Source organism: Ammodytes marinus (genome assembly GCF_949987685.1).
Source record: "Ammodytes marinus genome assembly, chromosome: 13".
Taxonomy (NCBI): domain Eukaryota; kingdom Metazoa; phylum Chordata; class Actinopteri; order Uranoscopiformes; family Ammodytidae; genus Ammodytes; species Ammodytes marinus.
The window spans coordinates 10,797,344-10,812,079 of NC_137217.1; the positions used below are offsets into that span (position 1 = coordinate 10,797,344).

At 42.3% G+C, this 14,736-nt stretch overlaps 2 protein-coding genes across 3 annotated transcripts; one reads left to right on the forward strand and one right to left on the reverse strand.

The window, feature by feature from the left end:
• Positions 1-102: 102 nt before the first annotated feature.
• LOC307259994 (2-iminobutanoate/2-iminopropanoate deaminase-like) lies at positions 103-4,400 on the reverse strand. Its single transcript, XM_080040094.1, has 6 exons — positions 4,261-4,400; positions 3,361-3,466; positions 2,931-2,985; positions 2,731-2,799; positions 402-457; positions 103-314 (listed from the first exon to the last, which is right to left on the reverse strand). The coding sequence occupies exons 1-6, from the start codon at positions 4,323-4,325 to the stop codon at positions 255-257; spliced, it is 411 nt and encodes a 136-aa protein (XP_079896220.1). The 5' UTR covers positions 4,326-4,400; the 3' UTR covers positions 103-254.
• Positions 4,401-4,671: 271 nt separating this feature from the next.
• pop1 (POP1 homolog, ribonuclease P/MRP subunit) lies at positions 4,672-14,583 on the forward strand. 2 transcript variants are annotated; one of them, XM_080040216.1, is made up of 16 exons: positions 4,672-4,760; positions 4,985-5,072; positions 6,124-6,288; positions 6,453-6,628; positions 6,715-6,954; positions 7,071-7,158; positions 7,289-7,467; positions 7,676-7,950; positions 8,086-8,179; positions 8,257-8,365; positions 8,452-8,571; positions 9,939-10,060; positions 10,610-10,801; positions 11,251-11,405; positions 11,986-12,195; positions 12,859-14,583. In XM_080040216.1, exons 1-16 carry the CDS (start codon positions 4,740-4,742, stop codon positions 13,544-13,546), a joined length of 2,922 nt encoding a protein of 973 aa, XP_079896342.1. In that variant the 5' UTR covers positions 4,672-4,739; the 3' UTR covers positions 13,547-14,583. The 2 variants fall into 2 exon arrangements, with proteins under 2 accessions (XP_079896342.1, XP_079896343.1); XM_080040217.1 differs by having other exon boundaries at positions 6,718-6,954.
• Positions 14,584-14,736: the final 153 nt, after the last annotated feature.

A 14,736-nucleotide genomic window follows, 5' to 3' on the forward strand; every position in this document is an offset into this window, starting at 1 on the left:
GGCTTTTTGGAAGGCGGGAATGAGCTAAAACAACAACGGTGTTTCAGACAGCGGGTGAAAAGAGGAGGTTCAGCATTGGCACTGTCAGAAATATAAGTGGTTTATTAGACACTACATCATGAAAACAATTTCTAGTAGAAACCTGAAAATGACAATAACATGTGACCTTTAAATCAATTATTGTCTACCAAACAAGGCACATACTGTCAGAATTCATGGGTTTTTCAGTTTTTATTGTTTGATAGATGTACTTGTTAGGAAGCATTGGTAAGAGGGCCCAAAACAGCAACTGCTTCAATTTCAACCAGTCCACCCTAGACAGAGAGAACATAGAACACAGATCAGTTTGAATCCACTTCAGAGTCAACAGAAAAGAGCATGAGTCTTCATCAATTACTTACTCTGGGAAGAGCAGCTACTTGGTACGCAGCTCTGGCTGGGTAGTTAGTGCTGAAGACTGGAGATGGAAGCACATTAACCAACACATGCATAGTTAAACATGTTGTTGATAGTATTAGGTTTGACGACTTGTAAGAAAAAACCTAGAATGTGTCACACCTACACACCAATGTGTCACACGTTAATGCTAAGGAGGATGTGTTAAACACTTATTGTGCTACGTGCTGTCACTGGCTAATTAAAAACTTAAAGACTTCTTCATTGCAGAAACATCGACTTTGCAGCATGAACATCATTAGTGTATTAATACCACTAATTAGCGGCTCTGCCCCTGTTTTTAGTCTGCACAAGCATTCATGTACAGTGAAAAGTGATGTTGTTACCAAGCCCCAACCTCAGCGATTTTTACCGGCATCCAATAAGGAAGTGACCTACAACTGTAGTAACCAGAAAGTGCCACTGGGGGTGGTGCCAAGACGAGCAGTTTTTCTTTGACTCACTCGTTAGATAGGCCGTTTTCAAAGTCTTATTAAACCTATTTACAGCCTGGGCCACAAAACCATTTTAGTCTGTATGTTTAGGTCATATCTCCATGACAACACTGAGGGGGGTGAATTTTTTTGGCCCACGCTAGTTTTTATTCTTTTGGAGGTTAAAATGTATTGGCGCGATCTCTTGAGTGACAGCTCTCTGCCCGTTGTCCCTCACTTTGCCTCGGAGGTATACGTCAGCTATCTCCCTCCCCCCGACGTGACGTCGATTCCCCTTTTCGGCAAGAGGAGTGAGGCGGAGTAAAAATCTCACAAGATGGCGACGCGCACAAGCCAGGATTATTGGATGCCGTGTGAATAACTGAGGTCAGCCCGGATGCTACATCCATATTATTTACTATCTATGGTTGTTACCAAGCCTACACCCACTGTATGCAAGCCTTTATGGGGGCGGGGAGCTAGGCTTGATACAAATGATCCTCCTATTGCCTGGAGGGAGAATGGGGAATTTTTTCATTCTTATGGTTACACAGGTTTGATCAACACGTAATTCCAGTATAACTCAAACCTTTGTTAACCTGAGCAGAAGTCTTTTTGCCTGTTACCATTCCTTTTGTTAAAATTACACCAACATTGGTGCTTTGGATGAAAGTCCCTCCATGCAATGCTGGCTTTGTAATCTCTTCCGGAGTGCAGGACTGTCTCTCCTGTGTTGGCTTTGGGTCTCCCTGTTCCTGTCCACCTACTCCGGCTAATTCCAAGAATGTGTAGCTTCTCATTTGTGTTCTCTGCTGTCACTTGAGCTAGTTTACTAATTTGGTACAAAGTTCTCACATTCCAGAATCCAATCCTGGTTTTGCATTTGGTTTAGAGGACCTCCACTTTCCTGTCATTAGCTTCCTTATGGCTTTCACTACTGACATTCATTCGAGTATCTTTCGATGACTCTGGAGGCCCCTTACACACAGCGGTCTTTTTTCCCCATTGTTGTCATATCCGTAACAGTCTCTGGCCTTGTGCCCAACCCCCAACCTGTAGGATCAGTGGATTGCACTTTTTCAGGCATCTACCCCTTGACCTTACTGACATGGGTGACCCTACCAAGAGACTTATCTCTGGACAGTATAGCTCCCCCCAACCACAACATGGTGGCAATCAAGGTCAATGTTAACACATTTATAAACTTAGCATTTATAAACTTGGTATGAGGAGCATCAGATGTGGACTGTTATCTGACATTTAGTAAACGGCTTAAACCCCTGGCAGCAGCAGCTCAGGTTTCACTCTGCTTGTTGACTCAGCACAGTTCCTAGCAGCATGGTAGTCACAAGCAGCTGTTTCTCAACGTTTGTGTTTCATACCTCTGAGTGTTCCTGCTCTGGATATTTCTTTCAAGAGAATCAGGGATAAGAATTATCTCAAGGTTGTGCCCAGGCAAACACAGTAGCAAACTGGATTCATTCGATGTACCATAGATGATCACTTAAAACAAGTAACTAGGTTCTAAGAACTAAACATAATAAGAATGAGGCCAGTATGTACAGAGGCAATCATGTGGCAGCTTCAGCAAACTAAGTGAAACGTCACCATTCACCATCCAGGATGTACGCCTAATTAACGTATTTACCATAGATAGTATGGTATTTACCCTGGATTGTGCTGACACCTGGTGGCAAAGTCTAGATTGCAAGATGTATGAGATAAACTGAGGGATCACATGAGAGCCTAATTTATAATAACCATAGTAGACTGTATAAGAGATTCATGAAAAAGTGTTTCATTGACCATATCCAATCTCAAATAAAAAAATCCTATTGATAAGTGAATGTATGATACTTACACTGCTTGTAAACATCGTTGACACTGGTAAAGTCATTCATGTCAGCCAGGAGCACTGTGGTTTTGACAACTGCCGGAAACAATGAAAAGATACATGTTTAGGTCTACAATTGCCACATTTAACTAGTGTGTTAACTTTGAAGTCAACCATTCAAAATTCAAACCTTTTCAGACAGTACTTTTTAATTTTTTTTTACTCACCATTCTCATAATCGCAGCCAGCCGCTTTAAGGATTTCACCCATATTCACAAGAGCCTATGGAAAAATAATATACAAATGTGGGTGCTCTGTTTTCCATCAGTAATTTGATTTTCCAATTTGTGAGACAAGTTATTTATAAAAGGGATTGTGGTGAGATGAAAGGAAACTCCTAAAGCAAGGATCAAATTAATTCACTGTTAACTCATCCAAATTAAACTGTGTTTATTCATAGGCTACTGTAGCAGCCTCTTGGTGAATTAGATATGAATAAACTAAGATTAACCTATAGCGATCAGAATAAAGTGGAGCAACAAGCAACCACATCATACTCATCCTTCTAGTCAATAATGTCAATACTACTTTGGGATAGTTTTCCATTTTGCAGTGCTTCTGCTTTATGAATGAGTGGTTTGTGGTGGGTCAGGTCACCTGTTGGGTTTGAGCCTGAACACCCCCGTCCACCAACTGTCCATTGGTAGGATCCATGCCCAGCTGTCCTGAGATGTACATGGTCCGATCTACCAATACTGCTTGGCTGCAAGACACAAACAAAGGATCATAGCATACATCAAATCAAAGGTTAAGTGATGCTCACTGCTAGAAGGAGAGAACACAGCACATGCAGATATGTTGATAAGTCAAGTTAGTGATAATGCAAACCATTTGAGATGAATTTTTAGTTTGAATGTATATTTAACCTATCCCGACTCTCTACAGTTGTTAAACTATATGAATTCTCAGAGTTTATGTAGGATAGTTTCTCAACTTCCTCCACTACTGCAATTCTAGGTGGTGGAAGGAATTTAAAGTTAACAATGGAATTATGTGGCTAACCAAAACACCTAACCACATAATACAGCCTAGATTTCGTTTTTCCCCCTTTAAAAAGGTAGGCCTATTTAATATAAAATACAATAATACAGTGTTGAAGCCTAACTGCACAATTACGACATTTTAATTCAATGTCATACTAAACTTGAAAAGGATTGAGCTTATGGAAAACTTGTCTTTAACACAAGAGTTTTATGTTGATCTTAGTTTACACAGTTTAAAGTGCAATCCAAAAAAATTGCACTTTGCTCCTATTACTTCTCATTGAGTGACTCCTGCAACCAAAACTACTGGACGAGCCAGTGCAACTAAACACACAGCTGTATGAGTAAATTAAGGAAGCTATCAATTATCAGAACTCTTAACATCTCGCCAACACTCTGAACACGTGCTATGTAAATGTTATTAGCCTACTGGCTGATTGCTACTGCGTCAGCTGTAATTTGTAAACCTCAGGGTCTCAGCCCGATGGTCAAAGTTCAGAGCTCTTCTTCTCACCTGTAAGGGCCGATAGCAGCAGGAGCTTTAGTTGTGTTGATAATCCTCCTGACCAATGCAGCCATTTCCCTGACTTTATGGAATCAATTAAAGTGAATGAATACAAAATATCTGCAAACTGCAAACCGGGCGAAGGGTAAGCTGCGACAGCATTGGATGACGTAACGAGAGCTGCTTTACTGTAAAGGACGTGATAGACGCGCAAAAATACTTTTTATTTCCCCATTTTCTCTGGCGAGCAGGAGATTACAGGAATACTATTTAATCAGATAAACATTTGTTGTTGTGTAAGAGCAAACCATTTCGAGGTAAATAAGGTTGGCTGACATTCTAACTTTGTGTTGCGCCGATACACTACAAATCCCATGAACCCCACATACCCGGAAGCAAATACTACGTACAGCAGCATGAGGAAAACTCACATGGTAGCTACATGGGAACGAGGGCGCTCTTCATTTTGAATAAAGTTTCTGACATAAATGATACCAGGGAACCAAGAGGTGAACAAACGCTATATAACCATTCGGCACTTAAATGTGTTTCATTTGTATTTTTTGTTAAATTAAACAAACATCCCATCTTCCCGTGAAGTAGCTATCTAGCTTACGTTAGCAATAGCGGATATTGGGGACTGTCACTGAACTGTTTGCAGTGACAGTTTCTCGATTAGCATCAGACAATATTGACAGCCGGCGTCTGAAATATGCCTTGTTGTTCCCTTTAGAAAATGTCGTCAGCCAAAGTGAAGATGCGGGAGAAGAAGCTGAGACACCAACCCGCCAGTGTGCAATATCCAAGCAAACCAAACGGAGGTACTAAATAAGTCTTTATCTATTCTTCTGTCATGCTCCAATATAGTCTCTGCTATATGCCCCATGTTAGCTTGGTTAATTTTTTCCATCTCTGTCTCCCCTTACAGCTGCATGCTCAGAGGCTCAGCTGATTTTAGCTTGCATCATTTCCCCCTGCCTCTGTGATTTAACAAAAACACATCGCTAAATATGTAAAGTATACAGTCCCTGTCAGCTCCAGCTTTACTGTCTTCACTTTATTGCAAGCTCCTTGTCGAGGCAGGGGGAAGCAAGAAAGAAGTCTATGCAAAGGATGAAAGTTATGATGTTATTATGAGCCACATTCAGGCCCTGGCTAAAATTAGTTGCTACTGTAATGCTAACCCCAGGTGTACTGTGTACCACTCCGTTGTGTCAGTTCCTTCTGAAATAACACACAATTGTTAGGATTGTGCAAGGACTGTGGAAACTATATCAACAGGAATATTGTTGTTGTTGTTGTTGTTGTTGTTGTTGTTGTTGTTGTTAATTTTTTTTTACACTTTACTGCACAACCAGAAGCCAACTTAAAGACCTACTTCACCGGTGTAAATATGAAGGTGTATTGAACTCTGAGATCCTATGTAGTGTACATTTTTAAAATCGATTCATCCTAGTCTGAGAAAAGGCAGAGAGTGTTTTATGGTCTCACTGTCTAACCCTACATTTTACTAGTGTGACATCACACACTAGTAAAAATGTAGTGTTAGGATTAACAGGACAGCTGGGCCAAGGAAAGACTTGGGGAAGAAAAACCTCATTCATTATATTAAAATAGTGATTTTATAATGATAGAACACTGGTTCTGTATGGGTGAACTATTCCTTCAAGACTCTTATCGGAACTGTTTTTATTTGTCAGATCTTTAAATTATTAGATCATGAAAAAGTCATATCCGTACAGATAACTGCCCACAAGGGTGTGTGACTGCAGGGTAGTTGTTTGTTTGCCTGGTTGGTTATCCAGCCCCAGAGGCGTTCACATTTATTTATTTTTTGTTGATCCTGAAATGACAATGGTGTTCTTTCTAAAGGAGGCGATGATGGCCCATCTGGCGTAGTGCCTCCTGAGGTGGGTCCATCTGACGTCCCTTCAACTACAGAGAGGTCAAAGAACCCTCACCGACGGAGCGGATGGGTCCGTGGACACCAAACAGATGGTGGAGGCTACGCCAAACAGATGCCCAAGTCCCTCACTGGTAAATACAATGGCCCTCATTTACTAATAATTGCGTGTAAATCTTCATACTTGCTGCATGCGCCATGAAAATTAGATAAAACAACAATGCTGCGTTACGCAGCAGCTGTTGCAAATGCATTGTTACAGTCATATTAATGACTTTCTCCCTTTACTCCCACTCAGCTGGAGGTTTTGCCAGGGCCAGGGCGGCAGAGGTCAGCGCCATGTTGAAAGCCGTCACAAACACAACGTCCACTTCCCATGTGTTTGAAGCTCTGCCCAAACACATGAGGAGAAGGGCCATGAGCCACAACACCAAGCGGCTCCCTCGCAGGCTGAGAGATGAGGTCCAAAAAAAGGTAAAGTTCAGAATGTGTTGCATGTTAAGAAGCAGGTTTGGTATCTTCTGACATGAAGAATGACATTCTGCTCCTTCCTCCTCCAGCAGGACGTCCCAAAGAAGGAGCAGCCAAAGAGCAAGAGCCGCAAGGCCCGCCGCCGCCATGGCAACATGCTGCTAGACTTCAACCGCCGGCAGAGGAAGAACAAGTGGCTGGAGACACACATTTGGCACGCAAAGCGCTTCCACATGGTTAAGAAGTGGGGCTACTGCCTTGGGGACAGACCCACATACAAATGCTACCGGCCTTGCTACAGGGCAATGAGCACCCACTGCCTTCTGCAGGTAACCATGGCAGTACTAGAGTTTTTTCTTACAGTTTTTTGGTCACAAAATAAGGATTGTAAATAAGGGGATCTCACTGCCAGTAAAATAAGTCGTTTTTTGTTTGTTGAACTTAGGACCTTTCCTACTACTGCTGCATAGAGCTACAGGGAGAGGAGGACACGCTGCTGGCTTCTCTGTCACAGCTGACCAGCAAGGAGGCCGGTAAGAATATACCCAAAAACAAATATACACAAAAGTTAAGGTTGTCGATCCATGCTCAAATCCAAAAGTTTCAATGATTAAAGTTTTAAGTTTAGGTTGAATAATTGGAGTTATGTGTGTGTGTTACCAGGCCCTACATTTGCTGCAGCACTGAGTCTGTCAGGGAGAAGACAGGGCAGTGTGGTGGTGTATAGAGCAGGACAGTACCCCTCACAGCCCCTGGGCCCTGTCACCTTCCTCTGGAGACCCCGTATAGAGGGCTCAACCCACAGGCAGCTGTGGCTTTGGGCTCATCCTACTATTAAACAGGTACGCTGGGTTTTAGTTGTGGAATAAATGGGTTAATATTGACTAATTTAAAAGCCTCTGCATTATAAAGATATAATTTTTAATGTGCTGATGGTAAATGTAAATATATTAAGTTTTGAAAGCCTTCAATTGAGTAAATATGTTACTAGTGAAAGGAGAGACAGGGTCAGGAAGGCCATTAACTGCAGTAACTGTGTTCTCTTTGCAGGACCTTCTTCCTGAGTTACAAAGTGTGTGCCAGTGTTGCGAAGCTGTAGTTCCCCCAGTTGCTCCAGTGGTGACACCTGCTGAGGTTGTTCCTAGCCCAGAACCAGAACTAAAGTCTGGAAAGGCTCCCGAGGCCAAGCAGATAACTGGAACCAAGAGAAAGCGAACCTGTAAAGATGCCAGTGGACCTCCTGCCAAGAAGATCCTGGGAGATGGAACCAGATCTCCTAGCACTCCAGTGACCTGGAAGTCAAGCTCAACTGGAATAGTTATAAAGTCAGTGTGATTTTTGAATGTCATTTGAAATGCAAACTGAATAAAACTTGGCTTGGATGGATAATTTCCCCAGCAAACCATGAAGGGAATTATTTAATTTTAAATATTTGTATTTCCCCCCCGGATCCGTTGCAGTGATCTCACAATGGAGATTGTACGCTATCGCCTGATTGGACCACAGTCCCATTCTGTTCTGGCAGAGACTTTGGAGGCTGCTACAGACTGTAATGTAAGTATGATGCTGTTTGCAACATGAAAAGCAAAGATTTATATTTTATAAGTTAACATGCCTTTTTCTTTTATAAGGAAAATAATAAATCCCAGCTGTCTTCCCTCTGGTGGCCTGAGAACTGCAAAGATGAGAAGAAGATGCATCTGCATCAACAACAAGCTGATATCTTGCACATACTGAAAGGTCTAGTGTTTGATTTTCAATGTCAATCCAGTTTTGAAGGCATGTCTGTGTATTTTAATCTAACAATGAATGTGTTATTCATCCAGGCATCTTTTCGACTGGAGAGCTCCCCTCAGGCACAGTGCTGGGTCTGACTGTAGATGACCCGAGACTGACTTTACCAACGCAGAAGGTTAAAGCTTTGCCCTGTGTAAAGCAACAACAAGGTAAAATCAGACTTATTAGACTGTCAGGAGGACTTCAGATAGTTACTTTACAGATGCACATGGTTAAAAGGGCAGGAACATAATAGTCATAATAAACATCCTTTATTCTATCAAATCCAGCCCAGATAACAGATGAGTACAACAGCAACAAGCCTGCAGCCTTATGAGGGACCAGGATGGCGTCAGAGATAGCTGAGTCGTCACATTTCAAATCCTTAATATAGATTTAAAATAATAAGGCGCCCAAAACACTTTCTTGTGGGAATTTTAGATCGATGCTCCAAAATTTCACTCTTCTTCTAAAGCACACAATCAGTTTGTTGTTGCTGGACCTGAGGTTGTTTCAGCGAGTGCACCTCTGGTTCTGTGCTCCGGGGGGGGCCTCTGCCTGTCCATGCAGTTGTTCCAGGTTCGAATCCTGGCAGGGCCCCTGTACTCCAAACACGACCTCAGCGACAGACAACGGCTGATTCACTGGCTTTGAAGAGAGTTTTGGACTATTGTGTGAATCCATTCAATCTACAGCTTTTTCTCAGTTTGCAGGTTTGTAGTTTACAACAAAATGAGGCAAAACAAATTAGATTTTACTTCAAGTCTGTGAAGTGGCCAAAGCTGCTCTCTCTTCCTTAAGGTGTTTCCAGAAATAGAAGAACAGCGGGACATAGTCACTAGTTTCATGAGACCTTTAAATGATTGAATTAACTTTACTGAGTTAGTTGTCAATGTTGCAGAGTTAAACCTGGAACAGGAAGCAGGATGATTTTAAGGGTAAACATTAGATAACATAATGTGTATTTATTTTTATTTTTTTTAAATGGCTTGTTAAAAAAGAGAATAGAGTTTTGCTTTTCCCCCAAAATGATCTTCTTTATATCTGTGGGTCCATCGTTATAGTATCAACTTAGTCCAGGGCATATCCTTTGGATTATAAACTTTAAAATACTTGGCAATGTCAACCTTGGCCCTCAATCACAAAACTAATCAATGTTCAAACCTGATCCCTACCAGATTCAATTACAACAGACATTTAGATCAGTATTACTTTTTTATGGCTTCTGCATGAAGAACATGCACACTCATTTACAGAAACTGCAGCATACAGAATTAACACTACTTCGTTAAACATCCAATCATTTGTGACAAAGCAGAAGTAAAAGCAGGCAAACATGACTTCCAGCATTATGCAGGGTATGAGAATATATGTTTGACCAAACAAGTCACCACCACCCCTGTGTCAATAAGGTGTTTCATACATAAATAGTATGTAAGTTTCCACAGACTCCTTCATTGAACAGCTTTACACAGCTCATTGAGATGTTAGGTTATACAGGAGCATGCCACGCGTGTGTGCTGTGTGTGTGTTTCAGAGGTGGATGAGGAGAAGAGGAGGGAGCTGATGCTGAGAGGAGTACCAGAACACTGCTGTCAGAGCGCCCTGTGGGAGCAGTCTGTGAGGGACAACGTCACTGATCACAAGATATCAGAGCAGGTAGCTCATCATTTTCTAAGTACCAGAAATGTCATAGTCATTTTCAGTAATTGCTCTTGTTCTTTTCCTTACAATGCTTGTACCTTATTTATTATCTTAAAGGTGCACTATGCAGTTTCAAAGGGTGGTGACTTGTTTACATTTACAGAGCTTGCAGTATGCAAAACATAATTTCTGAACATGCAATTCTTAGAACTGAATAATTCTATCATCAAAACTAAATTATTTTGAGGAACCTGGAATGTAGGACTAGAATATGTTGGTAAACTAAGCTGTGGGCCCTGCAGCTGATAACAACAGTGAAACAGTACATTTTCAGGAAGCTTTCTAACTTCAAACAGTGTTCTGGATATTGCATTTTCCTGTGAGGAAAGTTGATTATTCAGTTGTGAGAATACACTTCAGAAAATGTTCACTTCTCTGACACACCAAAAGTTACATAGTGCACCTTAACATTTCCTTCTACATCTTACCCTAATAACTACAGTGTTGTAGTACACACCAAGTCAATGCTCTTAGTTTTAGCATTGTTTTGTTTTTTGCTTACAGGAGTTGAACCGTATGAGACGGGAGGTGCTGGTGCCGGGCTCCAGGCTGAGCCCCACTCCCCTGCAGGGCCGAGTGCCCATCCTGCTGGTTCAGCAGCCCGGTAAGCAGGTGGGACATGAGATGAGCTCCTGGGGCGCTGGATGGGACCTGCTGCTTCCTAAAGGCTGGGGCATGGCCTTCTGGGTCCCACTGGTAGGTAGCATGGACAGTGCCTGCCTATATAAACTTTTACAGGATTCTCATTTTATTAATGCTAGGAGGTAACCATTTCAGACAGCTCTAGTAAACAAAAGGAATAAAAACAGGAAAGGTCCCTAAACGTGCCCGTAACAAGTGATAAAGCCTGCATGCTTAAATCTGAGTGGTTAATTGAAAATGTGTAGGTTTCCTGGTATTTCGCGTTTTCACTATTTCACAGTGTATGATGCGTCAGCATGGAAAGTTCAGTGAAAGATGTTTTCATTATTCAGATGCCTAGTCCCTGCTTTAAGGCGGGTCCATTTTGTTTTGACAAGCACTGTGAAATGTTAAATGTTCCTTGAAATTCAAAGGCAGACTAGATGCCCTCAGGTTTGCTTTATGTGTCAGATTCCCTATAATCCGGTGTTTACTCTTTTCTGCCTTGTTTCTCCCTCGGCTAGGTGTACAGAGGAGTTCGCATTGGAGGACTGAACATGAGTCTGAAACACTCTCTGAATAAAGGAGCCCCCCACTTCCCCCATGATTACCCAGACTGCCCTGCAGGCATTCGCTTCCAGGAGGAGAGGGAGACAGAGCTCCTGAACAAGTTCAAAAGGTCAGCTAGGGCAGGAAAGAAGCAAATGTAGTAATGTTGTGTGTAATTTATTACCAGAAACAGGGTGTATCTTTTAATATTATTTTGGCAAATTAATAGTTTGTCAGCCTGTTGATTTAAAAGTGGATTTTAAGAACTTGGGCAGAATATAAATGGTCCATTTCATGGATGGTTTCAACTGTACATCACAGCCGACCATTTGCAAACTTTAAACAGTGATGAAATACATTCTCAATTAAATAAACATAAAGTGAGGCGATATTAAGACTATGTTGGACATAAAGATGCTGTAGTGGTCTGTTACCATATGAATGTCCTATCAACTGCTTGGAAAAGCTAATATTCCCCAGCCCACCTCCTAAGTAATGTCAGTGGATTAGAGGTTTTGATGGAGGGAAGCACTGACCCCAGTTCATTTCCATTATGCGCACATTCCCCACCATGCAGATGAGATGATAATGAGGGCTGCCTGCTGCTCTTCCCCTGCTAACTGCGGCTCAGCAGTCATGATTTGTTCCATAAATTGTCAGGGTCGCCCCAGCACTTTGACAAGGCTTTAACCTTCTGACCTCTTCTGTAGGCGTCCGCCTGCCAAAAGGACCAATTACATCAAACATGGCTGTCTGGCTCCGTTCAGTTGTCCCTGGCAACAGCTGGCCGAGGAGTGGGATCTCATCTTGAGGGAAGGAGGAGACGGCCAGACCCAAAGCACAGCGCAGGCCGACACAGTGGTGACATCACATAGAGATATAGCCATGGCAAAGCCTCCTAGCCACGTCACTGTACTGAGGTATCATTTGTCTTGACTACTTTTATAGTAATTTGTGTAATGTGTATGGAAGATGTATCCTTCATGTGTCATCTGTCTCATTGTTAGAATACATTCATATCAGTATTGACTCACAACCCACACCCACTGCAGGTTTACACTAAGCCTCCTTCAGACATTGAACATGCCGCACATCTAAATCACACCTCTAACAATATGAATGCACTTGACTTTTAAAGGTCCCTAGAGCATAAATGTGGATTGTTTCTGTGGCTTTGGGCTCCAGTCATCACTCCCTTTCTTATGATTTTTTATGAAGAGACCCCAGCACAGCTCATGACAGGCCTGATGCATGGAGCTTCTCCACTCTACCTCCCTTTAATCATTGTGTCCCTGATGAGAATAACCTAAGTACATCCAGCCCTGAATTGCAGCAATACATCACAGAGATTAGCAGAGAGTGTTGCATATATCCTCATAAAACCATCCCACATTTTGAGTTATGACTGACTTTATGAGAACAAAATTAAGTTGGCTGTCACTGTCCATTGGCTGTGTTTTAGTTTCAGCATTTGGAATTAAAAATGGTCTATAATCAAAATGTTCCTGAATAAAAATGCAACTTTTTCTTTGAATATTAATTACGTGTTTTAAATGGATTTTGGTTGTCTCTCTGCTTCCTAGAAACAGAAAGTCACTGCGGCTGCTCTCTGGTTGGTGCAGACCCACCACATCTAAAGGTCAGAGGTTGTGCCGTGTCGGGGAGGTGCCTCCTCTCAACCATGCGGCTATGACATCGTTTCTCACGACACATGAGAGCAGTCTGGTGTGGGTGCGTGTGACGCTGCTGTCCAAGGGCAGACCAGAGCAGCACGCCACAGTGTGTGTGCCAACTGCAGAGGACCTGCAGCTTCTGGACAAAGGCAGTGGCAGCAGTGGCCCCCAGGAGCCCCCCCACAGAGACCACTTTAAAAGCAGAATCAAACGCAGAAAGAAGGTCCCCAAAAAGCCCATTTCATCCTCTGAAAAGACTGAGGGCAAAGAGACAGACGCTGCCTCTGCTTCTGAACCAAAACCCACCTCACCTGAAGACCCCAAAACCTCCTCACAGCCTTCCTCGGACCTGGTTTTTGGGCTGTGGCCAGACCCTCTGCCCAGCGTCACCTCTCACTGCTCCAGGGTGACTCTAGGCTGGGTCACTCAAGGTGACTTCTCCCTGTCTGCAGGCTGCGGGGAGGCTCTGGGCTTTATCAGCGTCTCCGGTCTTCTTAACACCCTCTTCAACCAGCCCACCAAACACAGAGGGATGTTTCTGGTGCGCAACCCCACCTCCCTTCACTACCGCTTTGCTAAAATCAACATCGAGGTCTGATTAGAACCTCTCAGCTTATGCAGAACTTAATTCCAAGAAGCAATGAATGCTTGGTTGAATATCAATACTGCGTCTGTGCTGAAGCCTGGAATAATATCATTAGGCTGGATGATGCTTCACTCAATAAGTCATTCCTGTGCCTTGATAGTTGCTTCCTTGGATTGAGCCATCCATGTATCTGCTATGCAGTGTTGGTAAAAGACTTAATAACAGGCAAGCGGCATGACTACCTGCTTACTGAGCGGTGCTGTTGAAAAAGAGAAGTTTTAGTTGTGTGTAATTTACTCTGAGCAGAGAAATCCTCATTGTATAATTTGAAATCCTTTGTTTTTTTGGTACTTGTTATCTCGATGCCTTTGTCAGCGGGATGCTCCACAAAAGCATCAGTTAATGACTGGAACTGAATGAGTGCTCTTGGTTTTAGTTAGATCAGTTCAGCCCTTTATAAACTGTGAAAGGTGAATCATTTTACATCCCTCTATATCCATGCTTATGATGCTCAAAATATTTATTTTGGCTGATATCTATTATTTTTTAAAAGTCAAATGAATTTGAGTTTGAGAAATGTGTCAATTTGTTTAAAAATGCCACAGCATCAAAAAGGTTTTGTTTGGACAAAAGGCTAATAAAATAGACGTGCTGCACTTGACAGAATGTCATATGTGGGTAATTACTGTCTCCCCCTGCTGTGTGTAATCATAACATAATAATGTAACATCCAACAGGGAAATACACATCATGGCCTGGCCCTTTTTTAACTACAATGTTTTGAACAACTGGATAACAATAACTGGAGGTACTGGAATGAACGATGGGTTCCCACACATCCCATAATGTGTAGGTGGACAAAAAGAGTTTTGTTGCTTGGCAACACTTAAGTTAGGTAGCAGTTGAGTATGTAGTCTGCAGGTTATTTGAGGTAAAGATGGGCTGTGCACTATACTGTTCAGACTATTTTTACATCTAATTGGAGACAGGTTTCAACGCGATGCAAGTATTTCAAACCCAAATGAAAATCTGCCATATAAATGGGAGCTGCTATAACAGATATACGGGTATGGCAGTTAGGCTCTGTATGACTACACTGAACTACTCTGTCTGTACCTTCAAATGAAGTGAATTAATACAGTGATTAACAAGACTCATGTACAATGTGCCTGGTCATCTTTGAGCATCCACCACCATGAGAG

Coding starts and splice junctions, on each gene's coding strand:
- pop1 (XM_080040216.1), top strand. CDS start 4,740: ATGATACCAGGGAACCAAGAG. Junction 8,180..8,256: donor AGGCTGCTACAGACTGTAAT/GTAAGTATGATG, acceptor TTCTTTTATAAG/GAAAATAATAAATCCCAGCT. Junction 10,061..10,609: donor ATCACAAGATATCAGAGCAG/GTAGCTCATCAT, acceptor TTTTGCTTACAG/GAGTTGAACCGTATGAGACG.
- LOC307259994 (XM_080040094.1), bottom strand. CDS start 4,325: ATGGCTGCATTGGTCAGGAGGATTATCAACACAACTAAAGCTCCTGCT. Junction 2,800..2,930: donor TGGCTGCGATTATGAGAATG/GTGAGTAAAAAA, acceptor TGTTTCCGGCAG/TTGTCAAAACCACAGTGCTC. Junction 315..401: donor AAGTAGCTGCTCTTCCCAGA/GTAAGTAATTGA, acceptor CTCTCTGTCTAG/GGTGGACTGGTTGAAATTGA.